At 40.6% G+C, this 24,887-nt stretch overlaps 1 protein-coding gene across 8 annotated transcripts in view; it reads left to right on the forward strand.

Annotated features, from left to right (window-relative positions):
- Positions 1-24,887, forward strand: part of NEK7 (NIMA related kinase 7) — a 122,413-nt gene that overhangs the window by 76,116 nt on the left and 21,410 nt on the right. For all 8 annotated transcript variants that reach the window (XM_072948780.1, XM_072948782.1, XM_072948779.1 and 5 more), the window contains 2 exons: positions 12,087-12,195; positions 13,090-13,197. In XM_072948780.1, coding sequence (XP_072804881.1) covers positions 12,087-12,195; positions 13,090-13,197 — 217 coding nt within the window. The remainder of the gene's footprint in view (positions 1-12,086; positions 12,196-13,089; positions 13,198-24,887) is intronic.

The following is a 24,887-nucleotide window of genomic DNA, read 5'->3' on the forward strand; positions in this document are numbered from 1 at the left end:
CCTGACCAAATACCCAGTTATATTGGGAGGGAGTGATGAATTGTAATCACTTGGAAGGATCTGACCTGTGAGATCCCTTCTGGCCCTTCATCTAATAGGATTAATATGATCACAGATGGATGCATTTTAACAGAACACAGAGTTAATGGCTTTTCTCTCTGTTGACTTAGTAAGCTTAATGTTTGTAATTTTTTTAATATAAGATGTCTCTGGTTTTCTCAAGTGATGAAGATCCTTCACTGTCCGCCTGCATTCCCATCCCCCAGAGGTGACCACTGACTTGCACGTGCAGAACCCTTCCTGACTTCATTTTGTATCTTTACACTCAGACACACACAAATGAAAGAACATGTACTGGTGTGTGTATTCTTTCTCAGACACAGCGCAGTGTACTAAGTGATTGCTTTATTGAGAGACACTTGCGCTGTTTCCGTTGTTTTTAATCCTTACAGAGAAAGCTCCAGGACCAGGCCTTGTATATTTCAATACAACAGCATCACACACACTCTATTCAAGAGAGAGTTACATCCATTTCTATAAATAATGTTGCTGGGTGATAGGGTATGTGCACCTTAAATCATAACAGATACTGCCAAATTATTCTTTCAAATAAATATACCAATTTGTGGCCTTTCAAAACAGCACTCTTTAATTTATTTATTGGATATTTACCTCGTGCTGTATTCATGGTTCATGCCTTCTTGAAACTCATTGTCTAGTGGGAGCGAGAGGCATTTAACTAAAACTCATAGGAAACTGTATAACTGGAGTTGTAGTAAGTTTTATAAAGGAGTAAGATAGGGTCTAATGTAGTTTGTAATAGGACAGCCAAATCCTTACTGGGAACTCTGAGGGCAATAGAAGGTGATGCTACATGACCTTGAGTTAGCTACTTCATCTTAATGATTGAGATTCTGTTTCCTTATCTATGAAATTGGGTTAATACCTGCCTTGGAGTGTCATTATGAGGGCTGAATGATAAATATGTATGTATATATGTATTCTGTTTTTATAGGGATATATACAAATATATGCGCACACACACGTAATTAGATGTGCCTCTCTGAATATGTTCCATCTGTCCGACAGCTGCTAGAATGTTTTTGTTTCACTTCCTTTATCTCCCCTGTTCCAGGGGCCCGTTGGTAAACAATGGTAGTGGTATAACGTGATCTTTTCCTGATACAGGAAGGGTTTTTTTTTTTGCCCTAAGATTCTAAAATTGTTTTCTAAACACTCTAATTTGTGCTAAAAGCTGTTCTTTATAGAAGAGACTGCATTACGAAAAAATCATAGGAACTTCTTTTAGGAAGGAATGTGGCAGTGACTTAATGCTTATAAAGGACAGCAGTAGATACTTGGATTCTGAGGAACATGCTTCATTTCTTTATAGTGAGTAATGTTACAGATCATTGTTCATCTCAGTAATATATTTCACTGTCTCAACTCTTCAGCTTAATTGGGGTAGAAGAGGAAATATAGCTCCTGGTCTGTATTCCAGAAAAGAACCTCTGGATAGCGTTGCATCAAAGATTTTTACAAGTAAATAATTAATTGGTTTAGAGCAGACTGACAAATATAATTAAGTAATTTATAGTTGAAATATTCAGTATTTCTCTAATTAGTGACAGAGGAATACCTGAGGCTGTGGTCAGATGAAATTCTTCCCAGCTGAGTTTTAGGATAAAAGGAAATCCAGAATTTTTCATCATATATTTCTTTATCAACAGTAGTCAGAAATTTAAAGAAAAAGACTCTTAGAAAAGTTAGGTTGCAGTTTATCAATTTGTTATATATATATGCTATATATTTTCTTTATTGTACCCTAAATTGGACCAGTACATATTCCATTTTGTAGGATGCCTTATTAATCCGGTTTATTTCACTCTTCTGTTTCCAAGAAACATATCTGGTGATGGAGACTTAGTGTAGAGGAGATGAGAGATTAGTCTCAGAAATATATTAACAAGAGCTTTGTTTATTTTAATTTGTCAATAGAAATATTGCTAAAATATTTTAAAATCTTCATAGCCCATTTTGCTAAAATATGGTTTATTCACTGAACTATTTATAAATTCCTATATTTATAATGGCCCATTAGAAAGTCAATTTGAGAGAGGTAGAAGAAAATACAAGTGCATGTATTTAGCACTATATTTTTTAAAAGCTATATTTTACTGAAATACCAGTAAAACAAAATATAACCCAATGCAATAAATCTCTTAAGGGGAAACTTAGAGGTTTGTTATCTGCCAAAAAATTGTCATACCACACCACACTGGCTAAGAGGGAAGTGAATATTATTCTTACAAATCTTTCATAGTGAAATATGCAATATAAATAATTTAAATGGGTATCTATTTTGTGCCAAGAGTTTGGCACAATTTCAAATAATTAGTTAAGTGCCCCCCCCATTTTATTGAGATGTAATTGGGATACATCACTGTATAAGTTTAAGGGGTGCAGCATAATGATTTGCCTTACATGTAATATATTGTGAAATGAATATTGAAGCAAGTTTAGTTCGCATCCATCATCTCATATAAAATATACAAAAATAAACCTACAATAAAAAGAAAATGCAAAAAAAGAAAAAAAGTCTTTTTTTCCCTTGTGGTGAGGACTTTGAGGATTTAGTCCCTTAACAGCTCTCCACTGTATCGTACGGCAGTGTTGACTGTAGCCTTCATGCTGTACGTTGCATCTCTAGTACTTACTTACCTTTTTTGTTTATTTGTTTTTTGGGGGGAGGTAACTAGGTTTATTTATGTATTTTTCATTTTATTTTATTAATTTTTTTAAAGTGGAAGTACTGAGGTTTGAACCCAGGACCTTAGCCAGAGCATGCTAAGCACAAAGTCTACCACTGAGCTATACCCTCCCCCACTATTTATCTTACTGCTGGAAGTTTGTACCTTTTGACCACTGTCCTCCAGTTCCTCCTGCCTCCTTCCCTCTTCCTCTGATAGCTACAAATTGAATCTCTTTTTTCTATGAAATTTGTGTATTTTAGATTCCACATGTAAGGGACACCATACAATATTTCTCTCTCTCTGACTTATTTCACTTTGCATAATGCCCTCAAGTCCATCCATATTTTTGCAAATGGCAGAATTTTCTCATTTTTATGGCTGAATAATATTCCACTGTATATATGCCACAACTTCTTTATCCATTCATTCATCAGTGGACACTTAGTTTGCTTCCATATCTTGGCTGTTGTAAATAATGCTGCAGTGAAGGTTGGGGGCAGATATGTTTTTGAGTTAGTGTTTTTGTTTCCTTTGAATAGATACCCAGAAGTGGAATTGCTAGATCATATGGTAGTCCTATTTTTAATTTTTGAGGGTCCTCTGTACTCTTTTCCATAGTGGCTGCACCAGTATACAGTCTCACCAGTGGTGCAGAAGTGTTCCTTTTCTCCATATCCTTGCCACCATTTATCTCTTGACTTTTTTTTTTTAATGACCATTCTAACAGGCATGAAGTGGTATCTCAGTGTATGTATGCTTGATTTGCATTTCCCTAATGGCTAATGATGTTGAGCATCTTTTCACGTACCTGTAGGCTATTCATATATCTTCTTTGGAAAAATGTCTACTCAGGTCTTTTGCCTACTGGTTAATTGGATTATATTTGTGGGTTTTTGCTGTTGAGTTATATGAGTTCTTTGTATATTTTGGATATTAACCCCTCATCAGCTATTTTGTTTGCAAATATTTTTTTCCATTCTGTAAGTTGTCTTTTCACTTTGTTGATGTTTCTTTTGCTTTGCAGAAGCTCTTTATTTGATGTAGTCCTACTTGTGTATTTTTTTTTATTTCGTTGCTTATGCTTTAGGTGTCATATCCAAAAAAGTCATTGCCAAGACCCATGTCAGGTTGCTTTGTTCCTGTGTTTTCTCTAGGATTTTCATGGTTGCTGGCCTCACACTTAAATCTTTAATTCATTTCGAGTTAACTTTTGTGAGTGATGTAAAATAAGGGTCTAATTTTATTCTTTTACATGTGGATGTCCAATTTTCCCAGCACCAATTATTGAAGAGACTGAATTTTTGAATTCTCCCTTGAGTATTCTTGGCTCCCTTGTCAAATATTAGTTGACTGTAAGTGCTGGGGTTTAATTCTGAGCTCTTGATTCTGTTCCATTGATCTGTGTGTCTGTTTTTATGCCAGTACTGTTCTGTTTTGATTACTGTAGCTTTGTAGTATAGTTTGAAATCAGGACATATCATACCTCCTGCTTTGTCCTTCTTTCTCAGGATTGCTTTGGCTATTTGGGGTCTTTTGTGGCTCTATATAAATTTTAAATTTCTGTAAAATTCTTTAAAAAATGCCATTGGGATCATAATAGGGATTGTGTTGAATCTATAGATACCTTTTGGTAGTACTGATATTTTAATAATATTAATTTTTCCAATCATGAACATGGGATTCTTTTCCATTTATTTGTGTCTTCTTTTATTAGTTTCATTAATATCTAGTAGTTTTCTGAGTAGAGATTTTTCATCTCCTTGGTTAAGTTTACTCCTAAGTACTTTATTGTTTTTGATGCTACTGTAAATGAAATTGTTTTTATTTTATTATTATTCTTTATTTCTTTTGCAGGTAATTCATTATTACTCAGTAGTATAGAAATGCTGCTGATTTTTGTATGTTAATTTTATATTCTGCAGCTCTACTGAATTTCTTGATTAGAACTAACAGTTTTTAGGAGGGTGTTGAGGATTTTGTATGTATAAAATCATGTCAGCTTCACACAGAGACAATTTTGCTTCTTCCTACCCAGTTCTGATGCCTTTTATTTGTTTATTTTCTTGCCTGATTGCTGGGGAAGGTTCTCCCCATGCTGTGGTATCAGGGGTGGGGAGCATGGGCATCCTTGTCTTGTTCCTGAGCTAGGCTGTCTCCTCCTGCTGTCTCTTCCTACTAATATTTTGAGATGTAGGACTGTTTTCTTGGATTGTCAGCTTTGTATTTTCTACATCGTTACCACCTGTGTGTCTTTCCTTTTAAACTTGGTAGGCGCCTTAAGAGTCTTTTGTAGAGACATAGTGTTAATTTTTTATATTGACTTTTACTGTGTTTAGACATGCACTTTGTGTTAGTTTTTGCCAATTACCACAAACTTAGCAGCTTAAAACAACAAAAATTTAGTATTTCACAATTTTGGAGGGTGAGTGACTTCACATAGTGGTTAGTGAGTTCTCTGCTCAGGGTCTCAGAATCGATCTTATCCGAGGTTTGGGGTTTTCTTTCCTGTTCACTGACTGTTGGGAGAATTCAGCTCCTTGTGGTTGTGTGACTGAAGTCCCCGCTCTCCTGCTTGCCAAGGGGCGCCGACCCCTGGTCCTCGAGCCTGCCTGCTCTTCCTGCCACATGGCCTGGCAGTTTGCTCCCTCGGGGCCCCAGGAGAGTCTCCGGCTTTGAATCTCTCTGACTTCGACGGATTTACCCGACTAGGTCACGTCTACCCAAGACAATTTCCTGCTTTCCGAAAGCAGCCTGTTTAGAACCTCAACTGCATCTGTAAATCCTTCCTGCCACACAGAAAACATAACGTGGGGCTGCTAGTTCATCATATGCGCACCCAGCTCACACTCAAGGTTGGGGGCGGTTCCCAGAACCAGAGAATTTCGAGGGGTGAGATGTGTCGTAGAATTCTGCTTACCACAGACTTTGATAAGCTAGCTAAAGTATCAACAGTGTTTTGGAGATAATTATTATCTTCAAATATCGTAACTTGTAGATCTTGTTCACCTTCGTGGTGTGGTTGTTTTTCACATTTGCAGACATGTTTTTATTTGTACTTACCCAAATTTAGAGGCTGTACTGGAAGTAAAATCGCTTTGAAATGTCTTTTACAGTCTTGACCTTTGGATCCTTAAAGCAGTAAAATCTTCCCAGCAGTGCCATCTGTCTCTGCTCACCCTGATTTACAGTTATTGGGAGATGTGCACTTTCCGTCTCAGCACAAAGTGTGCAGCCCAAGCGGGGCAGCGGTGAGACCTGCCCGTAATGCCAAATGCGGTCTGTTTCCTGCCGAACTGAGCCTCTTGTATAAGATTGTTGTCTGCCGTATACTGTATATGACTTTAGAGTCATTCAGAAGTCTTAAGGTTACAAGTGAGTGTCTGTATCTGAAAAACCACACAGAATTGCACCTGTGGACGTAGGCTGCTGCACAAGCGTGCACACCTCTGTGCATGCACGTAGGTTTCTGTCTCTGTGACATGTGTGTGCAGGTGTGTCATACAGCAGCGTTTTTATAGAAGCAGTGTTACTGATAAAATACCACTTGGGTTTTCTTTCACACCTAAGAAGTCTGGTAGCAGTATTTCACTTTATTAAAGTCCCTAAGTAGTGTCAAACTTAGAGTGTCAAAAATGATGTCCCATCATGACCAGTATGGAGCTCCGTGAGCATAATGAAACAGTGATGGGTAAGCTTTGAACTGTGTTTACCTGGGAAAAGTTAAAACATAACTTTCAAGGAACTTTCTGCTCCTTTTATTTGAAGTTTAATATGGACTGAAAGCTGCCTTTTGAAACCCATTTACCACCCCAACCTGCAGGTCTGTGGACAGTCGAGTAGGGAGAAGAGGTCCAGCCCCCGCCCCATTATTTTTCATTCAGATTTCTACCGGGAGACTTTGTTTTCCTTGTTCATTAAGGATATTGAAATATCTTTCCAGCTGTCTCACTGCTGTCTGGTTTAACATAACCAGAAAGAGTTCATTGAAGAGGCAGTGCTTCCGTTTATCTTCGTGACCGTCTGTGTCTTCCGGAAGGCTGGCTCTCTGCTTTGCTGTCTCACCCCCCCCCCCCCCCCCCCGTCTCTAGTGCGCTGATGCAGCAGAGAAAACATCGCCAGTATTTGCAAGGATTTTCCCTTCAGTTTTAGGAACATGGAGGCTCCCCTTAAGAATTATCCGCATGGCAGCAACACAGGCACCATTCCCTGTAGTAGTTATGGTGCATTCTTATGTATTTCACTGATTTTCAGAAAAATCCTAAGTCTCCTTGACGTTGATGTACCAACTCTCAGAGGACAGCTTTTGGGGGGGAAGAACATTGTGACGTTGTAGGAGCTTATTATTCTTGTTTGTTGAATAACTTTCTCTTTTTTCCCCCGGGGTTTAATTGCTCAGAAAAATAATCTTTATCTGTTTCATATTTTATACCATAAAATAAAGTAAAATTTCCACTCCCATTATTAGCCATGTGATTTTGCTTTGTGAAATGAATAGATTATGTTGATATTCTATTAAATTATTATCTAGAAACAGCTGAGTACTCTCAGCAGATTTTTCAAGCATTATAGGGAAGGAAGACTAGTAGGTCTTGCATGGGAAATATTTTATCAAAGGGGATAAAATGAGACTCAGGTGATAAGTATTTTTAGTGAGCTCCTGGCCGCCAGGCCCATTCTACTCACATCTCCTAAAGCACTTTAAGGTGCCTAAATGCAAATTAGCATTACAGGACCAAGTCCTACATGAGGCGTAACTATTTTATGCGTTTATGTAATTCCCCAAATTGTCTGCAGCAAGTGCTTGTACGGTTTAGTCTGTTGAGACCTGCTTATACCTTCACAGGGAAAGTGTTTCCAGAGAAAGATCTATGTATAATAAAAATCACACTTAGAACTGTCAAGTTACACTTTTAGAAGCATTCTATCTTTTCCATCACCCAATCTCTGTAAATTTAATTCTTTGAAATAACCATTGCAAAATGTAGTCTTATGAAGGAAGGTACATTGTGATCACAGAAATGTTTGGCAACACAACATCCTTTCTGATGACGAACGTCACGAAGCACTCTGACAACCTGTCATCTCCTGTGGCGACCGGATATAGTATTAACTGGACCTGTGGGGATCTTTGAGATACTGTTAGTTTTTTCCCTTGTTTCTGTTAACTGGAGATTTAAAGACAGGACATGCCAGTAAAATTTATTATTTTTAAGTGTGAAAAATAGTGCCCATCAGACATAATTACAAATAACTGAGATGGTGGCACCATAGTGGTGGGGACCACACAGATCACCCCCAAACTCTGCTCAGTATAGTGAGGACACCGAGGCCCAGCAAGATTAAGTGATTTGTTCAAGGTCACACAGCCATGCCTGTCAAGCCTCACCAGCAGGTCCGCTATTAAAAGGTGACTGTGGATTATGTGTGTGGCACATTAAGCACTTGCCAGCACTCCCGAGCAGGAAGTGTTTCCTCGTGTTGAACGTGAACGACTCCCTCTGGTCAGACGTCTGGAAGGGATGGAGCAGCTGGTGCCTGCGGCTCCGGTTCTCCTTGCCTTCGTCATTTCTCATTATTTAATTACCATTTCTCCTAATCTTCTTCAGAGATGCCTTGTCTGCCAGGATTGTATTTGTTGTTGTTCTTCTGGTTCTGTTTTTAACTACAGCAGCGCACTTCCAAAGGATGCTTGGTATATGGTTCCCAGGACCAGCTACATAATTGTGGGTCCCCTTGTGAACAAATGGTGAAGGATTTCTAGATGGCAGAACAGAGCATCACACCAAGTCACTCCTGCGTGACTGTCCAGGCTGCACGCCCATGAAGCCGGCCCGGTGGTTCTGGATGTTTTGTCTGAAACTTTCTTCTTGAAAGATTAACATATCAAACTGTGGGCTTAAATGTTTTGATACACTATGGAGATTAATTTTTTAATCAAACAAGATAATTTTCTTTTTTGTGTGCGCATATATGTGTATATATTTATTGAGGTATAGTCAGTTTACAATGTTGTGTCAATTTCTGATGTACAGCGTAATGCTTCAGTCATAGAAAAATAACAGATGATACCACTTATATGTGAAATCTAAAAAAAAAGGACAAACTTATTTACAAAACAGAATTTCCTGTTCTCTTTGTGGCTGAGCTTATGCTAGTTAGTATCACTGACACTTTTCCCGAGATTTCTGGAGGAGGAATGCCAGAATCGCAAAACATAGACGAGAAATATGTGTTCTGCGTGGAGTAGAGGTGTCTAGATTCAGGCACCAGGCGACCCAGCTGAGCCCAAAAACTGGTACTTGATAATCAGTATCCACCGTGTAATTCGGTTTGGGCGTTTAATTTGTAGGAGGATGTTTGACAATTTAAAAAAAAAAGTGATGTGACTATTTTCCAAAAATCTTTGAATGGAAGCAGCTTGCATCAGCTAGCCTCTTCTATATTAATACACACGACTTCAGTGACCCTGCACGTGTGCTTTACCAGATATGCTGAATTTCACAAGTGAGGATAAGCTATAATCTGATGTTTGTATATACATTTTATATGTACATCGGCTAGCTTTTTGTTATGTCTGTTTTGTGATGTGAATAATGTTCAGGTTTTTTTTGAATAATGTTGATGGAGGTAGAAAATATGTTTCTAAAATAAACAACACTTGAAGCTTTGCATCGAAAAAAGATGAACCTACTTTAAAAGAAGACTAAATAAAAATTCTGTCCAAGTGGTCAGGTATTCCTCAGTGCTGATTTCTTCATTTTCATGACTTTTTAGATATTTTATTTTCAGATGTAAAAAGTTTAATTTCTATTTTATAATATATAGTAAAAATGCCATATCCCATGTTTTTTCACATAAGTCTTTGATACCAACCTTTAAAAAATTATTGCTTTATTAGAAACTTATCACATGACAAGTAAATGTATATTTTTTATTTCTATATGTTCGCATTAGATTTTTTTTTTCTGACTCTAGACCTGAATATGTGGGGCTGTCTTTTTTTTTCAGAGAAAAATAGGATTTTTGTAGTGTCACTTGACTAGATAATTAACTTTTAAAAGATGTGTATATATTAGAATAAGTTAAGAGAAAGTTGTTCTTTTTTTTTAATACTGTGGCATTATGAAATTTCCTCCTTTGTAGTGCTAACATACATTTTATCAGTAGTAAAAAGAATTCAAATTTTCACTGCCTTTTTCCTGTTCATTCTCTTTTTAAGAGATGGTCAACAGTGCCACCATCAGAACAGACAGGCTTGTCTCATCATAAGCATTGGTTTTCTCAAAAAAGCCTCCACTCAAGGATGGTTGGAAAACAGCATATGTTTAAACAGACACATAAAAAATATTGGGAGCTATCAATGACATAATGAAACTGCTTTTGATCAAATCAAATTCATAAAATCATTCTTCAGAAACGTGTTACTAATTTGGATACTTACATTTTGCCAAGTGTTCTGTCTAGGTAGCCTTGTATTGATACAGTTTATTGTTACCATCTTTAATTTGTTGATAGAAACAATCTGAGAGAAGAATATGAAGACATGAAAACAATCAGGCCATCTTGGCCTGTTCACGACTTCCATTTTGAGGCAGGTTTTTCATTCTGCCCTTTCCTTTATATATGATTTATTTTTTAATGATGGGACTTTAAACTGTGAAGTTAATTATAATTATGATGATTTCAGAATCTGTATTAAAGCATAAAATTTTTCTTTCATGGTCTGATACTTACATGATATGGTGTATTTATTTTTAACTGGAAAGCAACCTGGTCCCCATCTTGTGTTGACATCAAACAGTCTTCTGATATGCTAATCCAGCGTCAGGGAGAGACAGGCTTGATTTGGACTCATTCCAAGTCTGAGAGAAAATTATGTGTAAGAGCTGATTTTGCAGCTCTGCCCCCACAGAAAGAAAACTGATGCCAACACAGCCTGCAATTAATAAGACTTAATATCGAAACATGATATGGGAGGTTTCCACCATTTCAGTAATAGCCCTGATTTGCTTTTTAATTACCTGGTCACCTTATTGTTACTTGGTTTTTGCTACTAATATAATAGCCATTGAAATTGCCAGTAAATTCATTTCTATAGTGTGTGTTACAGTAAAGATTAACCAAAAGTTACTCATCTTTCCTTAAAGCTTTGTCCTTTGGTGTGTTGAGCGCATGTGAGACAGCAGATCTGATCCTTTGCTGGGGATGAAGGAGGGGCGGCAGCAGGCTGCCCCTTTCTGTTTCCCTTTCAGCTGCCTTCACCTGCTCACGAGGGTGGAAACTGAGCCTGTTGTTTTGCTGAAATGGCTGAAGTACCATATTCAGTAATCCAGAAATCAAATTAGTAAAACTTCCAAAAATGCAGATAAAACACATTAAAGCACATCTTTAAATGTTGATATATGTCTGTCTGTCTGTCTATCTATCAATAATAAAGTTAAAATTATCTGATACAGTACTTCATTTTGGTTATTTAGAAATTTTGCCAAGTAGGAAACCAGTTACATTTTTATTTTTGAAAAATGATTTTTACGTAAAGAATCATTATAGATCTCATGAAGCCAAGAGCGTTGTTCTTGAATGAGCGTATTACTGGTGTCCCCTTCCAGCCAGTGCCCTGTAGGAGAGCAGGCCTGAATACAGCCCTTTGGTTTTGCAGTTTATTTTAGGTCTCGCCCTTTTGTACGAGGTATCTCCCCTTTGTACAAGGTGCCACCCCTCTCCAGTGCAGCCTTTCTGTGCTCTGCTTTTTGCACCGGTCTTCCTGTGACGTTTTTCTTCCATGAAGTTTAGTTTCATTCATTCAAGGCAAAGTTTGACTTGTAATATGCAGTGAATATTCATGAAAATTTTTCACATAAATCCCTTTTATTTGTTTAATTTTTAATAAATTAAGTGATATTTCATATCACCAGGGTTCAGCATTTAAAAGGAATTCACAGTGAAGCCTTTTGTCAAGAGAAGAACTGTCTTGCAATGAAAATAATTATCTTCAGATCTAGACTTTTTCATTCTGGCTTTTCTTACAATAAAATTTGACCTCCTCCTTTTAGGATAAGAAATTATTTTACATGGATGTTAATTGTTTTGAAATAGGTGGACATCACAGAGATGTAGTGATATGACCTGTGCTAACTTGAGATATGCTGGGAGAAATTTAAGCATTATGTCAGGTAAAAATCTTAGAATCATTTCAATGTGGAAATTCATGTTTTTAAGATGAAGGCAGGTAGATAAAAGTAGGTGTTTTTCTGATTTAAGGCTTTTGCACATCAGAATCTAGTGTGAAGGTATTTTAGGTTTTTTAAATCTTATTTTTAATTTTTTGAACAGCATTTTAAGAAACAAAAGAGGCTAATTCCTGAAAGAACCGTTTGGAAGTACTTTGTCCAGCTCTGCAGCGCGCTGGAGCACATGCATTCTCGGCGGGTCATGCACCGAGGTGAGTCAGTAAGCCACGGGCCACTTAGCGCGGTTCTAAACAACACACGTTACCAGGCCGTCTGAGAGTAAATGCCTTCCAGTCACTGCATATTACTGTGCTTTCCTAAGTAATGTATTTCCAAATTGTAATTTTACTAGAATGATAAGCTTTTAAGTGTAGCCCTGCTTGGTTTTAAATAAGAATGAGAATTAGTTATTTTTCTGTTTGACTTTTTTTTTTTTTACTATGTTAGTAAAGGAAAAAAAATAGATGCAGGAAGCAGTTGAATATACATAAGAGGTTTTCTTTTTTTATGAACAGCATACATTATAGCTACTTAGATTTTTAATTATCAGCATTCACTCTTAATATATTCTTGAGTATTAGTCAAATGGTAGGGCAAAATGTATGAAGGTTACATCATGAAGGAATTGATCTGTTGATTTTTAGGGTGTGAAAAACTTCAGCTTAAATTTATTTAAGCAATTAAAATTTCTAAGGTCATCTAAGTAAATAATAACATAATTTTGGTAAGTAAATAATAATGAAGTTAAGATTTTCTATTTTATGTAAACATATCAATAAATCACTAATTAGTAAGATAGCTTATTTAAAATTGATAATAAGAAAGGCACAGATTTATTTTATACTTTGAATTTCACAGAAGTGTATTTGAAAGTGGAAAGCAAGGTGCATTTTAAATCCTGCATTGATGGATGGTTTTCTGTCAGAGGACTGAGAACTCAGAAGTATTAGGATATATGAAAATTTCTCAAAATAATTGGTTCAAAATTCAAACTGACTTCCATTTTTAAGATATGTTTTAAATTCTGTGATGAAAAGTGGTTTTTAAACCCTTGAATATTTCACCTAAACTGACATCATCTTTCACCTGATCCCATTTATTCACAGATATAAAACCAGCTAATGTGTTCATTACAGCCACTGGGGTGGTCAAACTTGGAGATCTTGGGCTTGGCCGGTTTTTTAGCTCCAAAACCACAGCTGCACATTCTTTAGGTAAGAGACACAATATAATTTCATTCAGTTACCTATCCCCCTCCCCCTCCCCCTCCCCCGTGGTTAAAAATATAGGGGATGTACCAATTATATACCTGCTCTTATATTCTAATAAAACTGTTATCATCAGGTCCTGAGCTGAAACCTATCCGGTGTAATGCGTCCCTTCACCTGACAGTTGGATCTTCTGTTCATTTGACCTCAGGCAGGCACTTAGCAAGAGAAAATGCTAATGAGCAGATTGAGGTTTTAGCTATTGCCATGGATCTGTCCTTTTTTTTTTCTTTTTTTACATTTAGTAATATTAAGATTATATGAAGAATAAACCGTATCTTGAATTAAAACTGACCATTTCAACATACTGTAGCAGTTTGTGAATGTAAATGTAACATACGTAGCTGTGGTGACTGCGGAGGAGGAACCTGCAGGTGATCGGTGGCTAATGAGGAGTGTATTTCCCCAAATTACAAAGTAGAAGATACTTGTGCTTGATTCATTCTAGAGCTGGTGCTGTCCCGGCATCCTTTATGCCAAAAACAGAACTGAATGCAGCTGTTCCAACATTATATTAATGGAAAGAAAGTTGTCCAGTTTAGAAACAACAGAAATTACTAGGAAGAAATAATTTTTTAAATTTAATCACTTATAGCCAGTGATAGAGCTTCCTTAAAACTCTTCAAACCATATTTTCTCCTTGTAAATATAAGACAGACAAAATGGTAACAGCCAAAATAAAATAAGAGTTAAGCTAAAAGTAAGTTGGCTTTAATTTAATGGTGCCCTATTTTTGGTGTTATAATTTCACTGAAAACAGTTCATTTGAGGGGTAAAATTATTGTTTTTAAATGCAAAATAAAAAAAATTTGAATGGCCTGATAAGGAATAAGTAAGTTGCACTAAATAACAAAATAGTAGAACAAGCATCTGAATGAATTGACTAGACATTTTTAAAGATTTTATAGCTTTATTACTAAGGTTCTGTGTGGCCTTAAACCTGTCATTTAATTCTAAATATGTCTAGAACAGTAAGTAGGCACCTAATCAAGAAATCAGTGTTTACTGAATGACAAAATAGTGGATCCTAGGTTAAGGAGTGGTGGAAAGATAGTACTTCACCTTTTACACTGAGTTTTAAATTTTGTCAAGTACTTTTAAGAAAATATAATTTCAACTGATAACCAAGTAATACTGTTTTTATTTCTTCTTTCACTTTACATTTATTCTTACAGAGCGTTACAGTTTTTTCTGGATAAAATTTGGTATGAAATGCCTTAAGAAATGCATAAATTTGCAGAGCACTTTAGTAAAGTTTTAATGTTTGGAAGGTCCACCTCTTACAGTGCAAATAGGAGAGGGTTTCTGTGGGGAAAACCGTAGACTGTTCCAAGCCAGTGCCATTCATCATTAGGAGAGATAACACGTTTCACTTTGTTACTCACCCGAACGGAATGTCCTCACAGCACCTGTCATGAGTCTGCTTAGAAATGCTAGGTTACACATACACGCGTGCGCACAGGCACAGCTGCATGAAGCAGGCTCCTGCACACGCATATGTGTGGGTCACAGGTGCTGTGCAGACTGTCGCTCTGAGTGTACCGGGTCCCCTGACCCTAAGGATCCAGCATATTGTGTGGAACCCAGACTTGAACAGTTTTGGAAATTGGCTTCTTCAGCTCGCCTGCCACTGCCTCTTATGAATGTTCTCAACGGGGTTTACAAATGTATACCCACCCCCAGATTGAGGTGCTGTGGTAGCCCAAATTATGTGCTGTAGATTTAATAATTCATTAAGAATTTATAATGTCAGTGTTAATCTGAATCAATTCACTGAGGGTCTTGTAGTTATATACACATAACACACATACACACACACACACGAGTAAATGGGGATGTTGTGATGGCAGGACATCCTGAGACAAACCTGTGGTACAGCCAGCGAGGATGTGGCAGCAAGACTGTTTCTCTGATGAGTGAATCAATAGGAAAATAATTTCTTTCACAAGCGTTTTTGTTTTCCATATTATTTTGAGAAAAATGTGCTTACATAAGAAAACTTCTCTTAATCGTGCCTGTCTTCTCTGCAAAGTAAAGATTTTGATGATTTGAGACTGACGTTCACTAAACAAAGTACATTGAACATCAGGAATTAAAGTCTGAAGTGTAGCCAACCAAGGCTGTCTGAACCCAGTAAAAATGCTATGTAGAAGGATCAGGAAAAGATCTTTGCTAACAAAGAATATGTGTAAAATAAACAGATGGAAATCCTGACATAGACTTACACTTGTTGACAACTTGACCCTAATTTTTACTTTTAGAGAATTGTTACTCTCTTGTGTTACTGATGTATATTTTTTAGTTTTAAGAGCAAATTTAGAATATTGGCTTAAGCAATAAGGATATACGCTACAACACAGGGAAAGTTAGCCATTATTGTGTAATAATATTAAATGAAATATAATCAGTACAAATATTGAATCACTTTGCTATACACCTGAAACTAATATAAATCAACTATACTTCAATTTAAAAAAATAAAAGATTGTTTTCAAGAGTTGGTTCCAAAAGTGCTTGAAAATGTGGCCACCTGTACACATTTATTTTGCTCACAGAAAATATGATAAACCATATGTTTTATTGCATGTTGATGTTTTTGTGATTTCGCTGTAGATAAAACCCATAGAGCATGATTATTCACAGTGTAGCCCTAAATATTAGTGAAACTACAAATAAGTGAGGCCGCTAGTAGTTCATAAAGGAGAATTCGAATAAGTTGACTTTAAATGAGGTCTGTCCTGGAGCCAAATTTCATTTACTTTTGTAAAGGAAATTTTTTCAGGAATTTAATTCAAAAAGGCAAAAATACCTCGGATTGTTAAAATATCTTGTATTTATGCATTTATACTTTGTTTATTCCAAAATACATTTTTTGTTCAAAAATCGGAGATTTTTCCACTTATTTCCACTTACTTTGATTCACTTGATCATCAGTAAGAAGCACATGCTTCCAAAATTTTTCATATTTAACATTCCTCAAGAGATTGGCAAGTCTTTGAATTTTTCAGTTGTCTGTTCAGTTTGTATCTCTTACTCGTATCATTTGATTCCATGATAACATGTCAGCATGGAATAAAATCTCCAGCTCTGTCGCATTTTCTGTAGCTAATAAAGTTGTATAGGTGGTTGTATTTCCAATCAGTTTTCAGAACCAGTGTTATACTTAAAAGTATGTTAACACAGGATGATAGTAAGTCTTTGAATTCAGGGTTAAAGTTACATGTGCTAAACCTGATGTTGTGGGATGTTCCAGCCATGTTCACTTCTGATGCTGCGGGATGAGCTCGGTGCAGAGGCCTTTGGTGTCTCTTCCGTCCCTGCCGCACACTTGGCCTCCCAGCCTCTCTGGCAGCTCTTCTGTCCTCCTTGGTAATCCATAACTGCTTCATGTTTCCACTAGGAAACTACCCTCCCTGGTTTCTAATATCCTCTTTTTTAATCAGTTCTGTTTATTCCCAGCAGACTTTCCTTCCTAAAAGCATTATCTGATTTTATTACTTGCTCCAAATCTTTGATGGTTCCCTGTTGCCTAAAGGCTGTCATGCAAAGTCCTGGCTCAGCATCCAGGGTCCTCTTGGCACCAGTGTCCTCTGACCCACTCTGGTCCTTGACGACACACTCCCACCTCGTTGTGTGCCTCCATGGTTTGCCTTTTCCTTTCTGGAATGTGAGACAGAAGACTGGAGAGAAGGGGGGGTGCTTGGATTTTATGCCCATTCTTCTGGAGGACCTTGATCAAGCCATTTACTGACTTTTCTAAGGTTCAGTTTCCATGTTTCTAAAAATAGAAATGTGAGTAATCGCCATCCTAAGTTGTCCGTTAACCTCTAACCGGTCCCGAACCGGATAATAAAACGGCTGTGAAGGTGCTTTCTGAACACTGCAGCGTGCTGTGTAAATGTTAGATTGCTTGTGTTAACATGACAGTGGAGGGGGTTGGGGGAGATACAGAGAAAGAAAAGGGAAGAGGAGAGGGAGTTCGTGTGCGATTTTATTTATTCTGTTAAAATACCTGAGTTGATTCATTCAAAACAATAGTTTTAGTGCCTCTGTAGCGCAGGTGCTGCTCCGAGGACCAGGAGTGTGGCTGAGTGGGACAGGCCTCGTCCTCGTGGGTCTCGCCGTCTGCGGGGAGGGAGTGGGTTGTGAAAAACAAACACAGAAGTAGGGTGACTTGCGGGAAGTATGCTCGAAAGGGTTGTGGACGACGCCCTTGTGACGAGGTGGTGTCTGAAGATTGGCAGGATGCGAAAGGACGGGGGAACACTCCCGGCACCAGCAGCAGTTTGTACCGCGGGCGGCTGCGGCTGCGGGATGAGCTCGGTGCAGGAGGTGTGAAGGGGCGGGGGAGGGCGCGCCCCGCCCAGGGTGGGAGGAGCTCACCCTCGCTCCGGGTGCTGGGGCCGGCTGTGCGGGGTTGTCATGACGACGGGTCTGTGTGCTGAAGGCAGAGCCAGCCTCTGTCGCCCTGGGGGGTCTTCACACCCAGCGTTGTCTGCTCTCCTCCGGTGCTGCTCAGTCCTGGGACTTCCCTCTTCTGCTCTTAAACGGCCTTTAGGGCGTGCTGCGTGGAACTGAGCCCAGTTGCTCATCAGCCACAGAGTTTATCCCTGTCTGAGATCTGGGATCTAGGCGGTTCCTTGGTGTTTGTCCCTCCCCTCTTGTTTTCTACAGGCGCTTGTGTTAATCAGGTCCTCCTTCAGTGCGTTTGTGCTGATTTGGTCGCAGGCGCGGCTGGGAGGCTGACTGTAGGATAATGCGGATCCCTGTGATTTGCGCTGTTCCCTTGCATATTGTTTGTCAACCTTATAAACGTAGCAGATATTAGAAAATGTGTTATATGTAGATATCTATGTCTTTAAAATTTATGATGAAGGTGAATCTCCCTTGAATCAAGCTTTTTGACAGTCAAGATAAGTGGCTCTCAGGTTTCTTGACTGGACCCACGGGAGTGTCGCCGTGTGAGACCGAAGCAGAAGCCCCGTGTGACGGTGTCCCTGTTACAGCTGCAGTGCTTTCTCATACTGCCTGTTCTGTCCTGTTTCCCGTTACTAAAAATAATGTTATTCGCAACCCACTAAATTGATTTCACAACTCATTAATGGGTTATAACCTGCAGTTTGGAAGACGTTAGTCTGTGTTTACAGTCCTTTCATGCCGTTCCACTTACCTGAAGACAGATTTCCCTGTTTTCAGACACCCTCCTAACTTGCTCTCTGGCCAGTTCCGCTGGTCAGACGCAAGCCAGGCACGTGGGATTCCAACCCTAGAATTCCTGATCCATGTCCTAGTTTTAATGCTTCATCTTTAGCCTTACAACTCACTGTTTTGGATGTGCTATGTAGCTTGCTTGTTACGCTTAGCACTGGGTCTGTCTCCCTCAGCTGTGTGTCAGCTGCGTGAGGACAGGGATCTTCATGTTTTCGGTTCCCCGAAGTGTCCCAGATGCCTAGGGGAGGGTGTTGCACGTCGTAGATGCTCAGTGCCTACTGATTAAATGAACGGCCTTAGAGACAGGCTCCCCCCACCCCCGAGAATGGAGCCAGCCAGCTACGTCAGCGAGTATGGGTTAGGTCATGCAGCGGGAAGAGGCAGCGGCAGCACCCCCTTGCTCAGCGCTGACGCACGGTGTCTCCCTGCTGACCCGGAGCCAGCTGTGGTCCTCACGTGGGTCCAGGGTGGCTGCCCCCGTCCAGGTGGTCGCTGGCACTTCAGCAGTGTCAGCCTGTGCGATCTGTACGTCTGCATGCATTCTTGTGAGCTCCCGCGGGGGAGAGATCGTGGAGAATCACTTTCGGGCTCTTGGTGAAACCTTTCCGGCCAGTGTAACACAGATGACTTCCTTCACATTTTCTTGGCCAAAACAAGTCTTGTGGCCAGGCCCATCTTACGGGGTGGAGAGAGTAACCCTCCCACAGGTCTAGGAAGGGGAGAACCAGAAAGGGTGAGTGTGAGCCTTGTCCATGGCCGTGCGATAAAGGGAAAGTGCCCATTAGTTCTTCTTTCTCTGCTTGTTTATCTTTGTGACATATTTGTAGCTGTTGCACCTGAAGGGTAATTGTGCCCCTTGATGGCACCTTGTGGGACCTCGTGGTGGTGAAGGAAGAGAGGGCCGTATATAGCTCAGGGAATGTCTGTCATTCTAAGTCAGGAAATGCTGAGCAGAGATTATTTTGAAATCCAGAAAGACTCATGAGGTGCTGCAGAGCACCGGTCCCTGGTGGTCTCCTCTTGATCGGTGGTCTGTCACTCTCCCTCCTGGGTGTGCTCACGATGGGGACCTTGTTGTAAACAGTTTAAAACTTTTATAGTGAAAATTACTGCTTACAAACATCGAGCACCGGCGATGGGCTTAGTGCCGTGTAGCACCTGAACTGTGTTCTGTTCTGTGTCTGAGTCTTGCAGGTGGTTACAGTTTCCCAGTTCAGAGTCCTTATCAGAGAACAACGAGAGCTCGTTTAAACTACAAAAGACCATCATCAATTTATTCTACTTACGGTAAAAGTACTAGTCCCCCCCCACAAAAAAAACCCTCAAAGAGTGCACCACATCCCTTGCCAGAACTGCCAGTGAGCTCTCAGCGTGGAGCCTGCTGCGAGCCATCCCCCAGCGCCTGGCTCCGCCCGTGGGCTCCCACGTTCTGCTCTCCGCGTGATGCGTGAATCATCAGCACATTTGTACCGGTTTCCTATTGCTGCCCTAGCAAGTTCCCACAAATGTGGTGGCTTAGAAGAACAGAATCTATTATTTTAGTCGTGCTGTGGGTCACAATCCCACCATGGCTCTCACCAGGCTAAAATCAAGGCATCTGCAGAACTGGGCTTTTTCTGGAGCTTCAAGGGGAGACATCAGGTTGCTGCAGAATCCAGGTCCTTGGTGTGGTCAGGCTGGGGCCCCTGCTCCCTTCCTGTGGCGGCTGAGGACACTTCTCAGCTCCTAGAAGCTGCCCTCTTGGCTTGGCTTTTGCCTCCTTCCTGAGTCCTCAAGGCCAGCACTGTCACTCGGCGCCTCCCCCGTTCCTGCCACCGCATCTCTCACTGCTAATCCAGGTAACCCCCCATTGCGAGGTCTGTTACCCTCCATCCACAAAGCCCCTTTGCCGCGGGACGTAACACAGCATAACACACAGCAGGGGCAGAGGTCGTGAGGGCCCAGGCCCGCCCACTGCGCCGGGGTACACTTGGCAGAGGGCCTGCCATTCCCTCTCTGCAGCCTGGGAAGGTGAAATGGTTTAAAAGTCAGAGGCTTTAGTGGACACTTACATTACAGAAATTGAGCACTTTCTTTTTCAGACAGATGTTTTGACGTTAAAATGTCACAGTATTGTCACGGACCTTCACAGGTGGTGCACATATACTTTTCAAAGGAGAAACTGCCACACTCAGCATAGTACAAGCAAGTCGGTTTCAGTCATTACTGTTAGTTTATTAACAGTTCTGTATTTTTTTAAATTATTTGCAAAAGTGTGTTTAATCTTCAAGGGACGTGTCTCCTTAGTACTAATCCTGCTTCTGTGTGGCTCACTCCTCGTGGACTGGAATGTACGAGGAGATAAAAGATAATCCTAAAAAAACTTAATCAGAAGAATTAAAGTGCCGTTAAACACAGCCGCACGGTACACGACTGCGGTGTCTGTGCGTGCTTCGGGGCAGTTACCTGCTATTCAGGCAAGTCTGTGTGCACCAAAGTTGCATTTATTATGTACAGTAAAATGTTTCCTGTCTGACTGCACTCTCCAGTAAAAAGAAAAAAAACCAGCTTAATCACATTCTACTGTGGTATTTTACTGGCTTTCATAATGTCTCCCCGAAGAGCAGAGATGGAGTTTTCCTTTTGCGTGTGAGTGTAGTCATTGCTGCGGCAGATGGAGTAGATTTTACACGGAGCTGGCCGGCGCGTTCTCATGCCGACCTCGTGCTGGGCAGGGTCTGAAGCCCCTTTAGGGGGAAACGGTGCTGCTGTTCTTGTTTCCGTTGTAGGGTTGTTTGCCTCCTCTCTCTCCCTCGCGGTGAGACAGTGGCCGTTGGGTTTCCTGGGACGGCCAGCGGAGCGCCCCCACGGCCGCCGTGCGGACCAGCATCAGAGCTTTTACACTTGGCTCTCCCGAGGGCACGATCCGTGTTCCCCACACCACTTCCAAGTGTGCTGTATCCTCGGATTGCAACTTGGAAAATTAGTGTCCTTGAACCAGGCCTTAAAACAGTCTGATGTTTGGAGCCCAGTGCCACCTGCGGTCACACACTGGTTTTCCCACTCCTTCCCCAGCACCTCTCTGTGGGGCTTCCTCGGGCTGGTGCCCCTGCAGGGCTCAGCCTGGTTTGGAGCCAGGAAGGCAGCGTATGTCTGGTCAGTATTAACGGCCGCTTTTGCTGATTTATTTTTAACTTTCAGTCCTTTCTTGACTTAAATAATCGTTCTGGGAAGAAGCTGTTATCTAATTGTAAACTCTGCACATTCAACCTCTCGACTACCACAACAAGTATGTATTTAAAGCCGAGTGGCTGCAGCGTGGCATGAGTTTTACATGTAGTCCATGGGACCCTGACCTCACTCCCAGCCTTTCATCTGTACATCGGGAGTTTTGGAAGAGTTCTCTGCCTCTTAATTTGGAAAGACACAGGTTTCTTTTTTCCCGTCCTATTTCACAGTGGCCACAATTAATGAAATAAATGTCTCCTTAAATACAAGGGCCAGAACTCCCCGCTCTGAACTCTAGGTCCACACCTTACTAGTTTTGTGATCTTTGGCAAGTTTCCTGACTTCCTTATGCCTCCTCTCCAAAGAGGCTAAGAGCTATCTCACAACAGTGCCCGTTTCACTAGCCCCAGGGGGACGGGGCTCACCTGTCTACGCCTGCCCCCCAGCACCCTGGCGGTCTGCCCCGGGACGGGCCTGCTCAGCGCGGGCGCAGGGTCAGCAGGACGGCGCGAGTAGCACACCGAGCCCAGGCCCGGGTAGGGTAGCAGGGTCGGCGACGTTTCCTGGGGTTTACATGTTAGCAGTTACACTTAAACAAAGGAAAATGTACTTAATAAATGTCTTTCATGGAAGACATATTGATCTACCACTCAGCCATTCCATATCGACCTTGGATAACACTCCTTTCAATTAAGTAAACTTGGCCTCTCTCCGTTAGTCTCCGACATAATTTCTGGGCTGACTTAAGAGTATGAGGAAAGAATGAAAATGAATTCCTGTTCCCTGAAGTTGTGTGTGTGTGTGTGTGTGTGTGTGTGTGTGTTTCTTTTTTTTTTTAATCAAACTGAGTTTTAAAATAAATGAAGTCCTTTCAGCTTTCTCAGTAAGGAGCGTTCAAAGCTTTCTTTTCTGTAGTTTGTTCTAAGGGAAAGAAGCAACATTGCTAAACTAAATTTGCTTGTTTGTACCCTCTGACTTAAAACATTTTATTCATCTGTCCTAGGTTTAAAACAGGAACTGTATTACTTTTTTCTATTTTACTTTCCATGTGGGCATCTGTAGGGCTTTCAAATTTTAAAGCAGAGAGATCTTAGAAATGATCGTACCACCGTGTCTTACAGATGAGGAAAGTGAATAGAAGTTAAATGGTCCTCGTAGCTGGTGGGAAGGTAAGATGTGAAAGGGGCTTCCTGATCTTTGACCAATTTTTGCCCTTCCTTCCTTCCTTAAGAAAACAAAACAAAATAAAAATAGCAAGCCATATCTAACCATAGAAAAAGATGCTTGGTGATTCTATTTTTGTTCTCATTCAAGTCTTTGCAGAAATTGCAGTCCTAAATGTTTACCTAAACTATAAGGAGAAGTCTGTATGTAAGTTGTTCTGGTTACCAGAATTTTTTGGCTCTCTTACACACATTGTAGAACTTGCAAAAACCAGTCTTCCTTTTGTTCAGGATAAATTTTGGAATGCAATCGTTGTTAATAGAGTACATCTCGTGTAAAACATTTCTCGTAGAGCTAGAGTGAGTCTGTTAATGTGATGAAAATTTTTTTGGTATTTGAATGACTGTCTTATATTTTAAAGAAAAATCAGGTAGCATTTTCAATTGTTAACAGTTTTCCCCTAGTATCAGCCTCTCTCTGGTTTTTATAATGTTACCACCCATTTCTTACTCACTTTTATTCATGTCAGGAGGTTAAAATGACAGAAGTATCTACTGTAGTAAAATATATTCCTATTTTACCTGCAGCCCCAAATCTTGAAACATTAGCAGAATCACGCGCCCCACGGTCCTGAGCTCCTCAGCGCCTAGCGACTGGCGTGATCAGTTTTGTGTCTGATCGGGTCACTCCACAGCTCTCCCTTTTCTGGTACAGCTGTTAAAAGTAGTCACAGCGTCCTTGAGGCAGCAGCGATAACAGACACAGATGTCATGAATTAGAAAAAAAAGATTTTTAGGAAATAATTATATATTCATCAAGTTTGAAATGTGGAACACGTATCACTGCTTTTAAATGTGTCTCACATTTTCCTGAGCATTTAAACTTTGCGGACTCTGCTGGTAGAGAGGGGACAGGATGGGCCGGGCCGGGAGGGGCTCAGCCTGTGCTCGGTGTCAGTCAGAGCCCAGCCGTGTCCTGATGGAGGCGCACTTCGGGGGGCGGGGGGTGTGGCAGCGGGACCCCCCATGCCTGATCAGTAATCGCAGTGCAGGACGCACACTTTCTCCTCTCCCACATGGTGACTCTTGGACACGTGTCGGTCAATGAGGTGAGTAGCATACTCAGATTTACATTTTAATATATATGCGAGGTATACATAATTTAAGTACTGAAACACACATATTCAGCATAAAGACGTTTGTTGTTTATAATATGAAGCAAAACCAGCACGTGAGTTGAAAGCGGCAGTTAACTCAGTAACTTTCTGTCCTGACCTCCAGCAGCTTCTACAAGAGGCCCTTTTGTACACTGAATTTTTCACGTTTAAGTTTAGTTTGGTGGATTCCTCATCATCCTGTTTCTCTGGCTCCTTTGCTTGCGGGCGGCGGCAGCCAGTCGGGTTCCTATGGCAGTTAAGGTGCGATGCTAGGGCTAATCTCTGTAAAATGCTAGCATTTGTTCTTCTTTTTCCCTATCATCAATCTTTCACACTCACATCAAACCCCTAATGTATCAGCAGGTTTCCCAGAGCTACTGGTTAAAATTACCTTTGCTTTTGGTAAACTCTGAACCTTCAAGCCTCAGTGTTTTCAGCTGCCCCCTGTGGATTCCGCGAAGCCGCTCTCTGCACATCCCTCAATGCCAGTCGCTGGCTTTATGTCCTGAAACCAGGAGCCGGGGCAGAGCCCTGCTCTCCGGCTGAGAGCGCCTTCAGTACTCCCAGTAATCCGTGCCGCCGGGAGACCCGCACGTGAGAGGACTCGCGCCTCCCAGGGTCGGGGGGCTGTGCTTGTTTGACCCGGTAATCATGCAGATTCTTTAAACCCAGCTGTTTCTAAAAGTTTCTTGGCCTTTCTCACCCTGAGAGAAGTTGGCAAATTGACTCCTTTGTCTTCAGAGGAGCTGCTGCAGTTACGTTATTTATTTCTTCGAGTTTGTCTCATTAATGTCCTACCCACGCTTTACTTAAATCCCCTTTATCCGCCTCTTCACATACTTTTCCACTTCTTCACTTTCACACATACCTCCCTTCATCCGCTCTGACTAGGACCATC

The sequence above is a fragment of the Vicugna pacos genome, chromosome 23 (genome assembly GCF_048564905.1).
Source record: "Vicugna pacos chromosome 23, VicPac4, whole genome shotgun sequence".
Lineage (NCBI taxonomy): Eukaryota > Metazoa > Chordata > Mammalia > Artiodactyla > Camelidae > Vicugna > Vicugna pacos.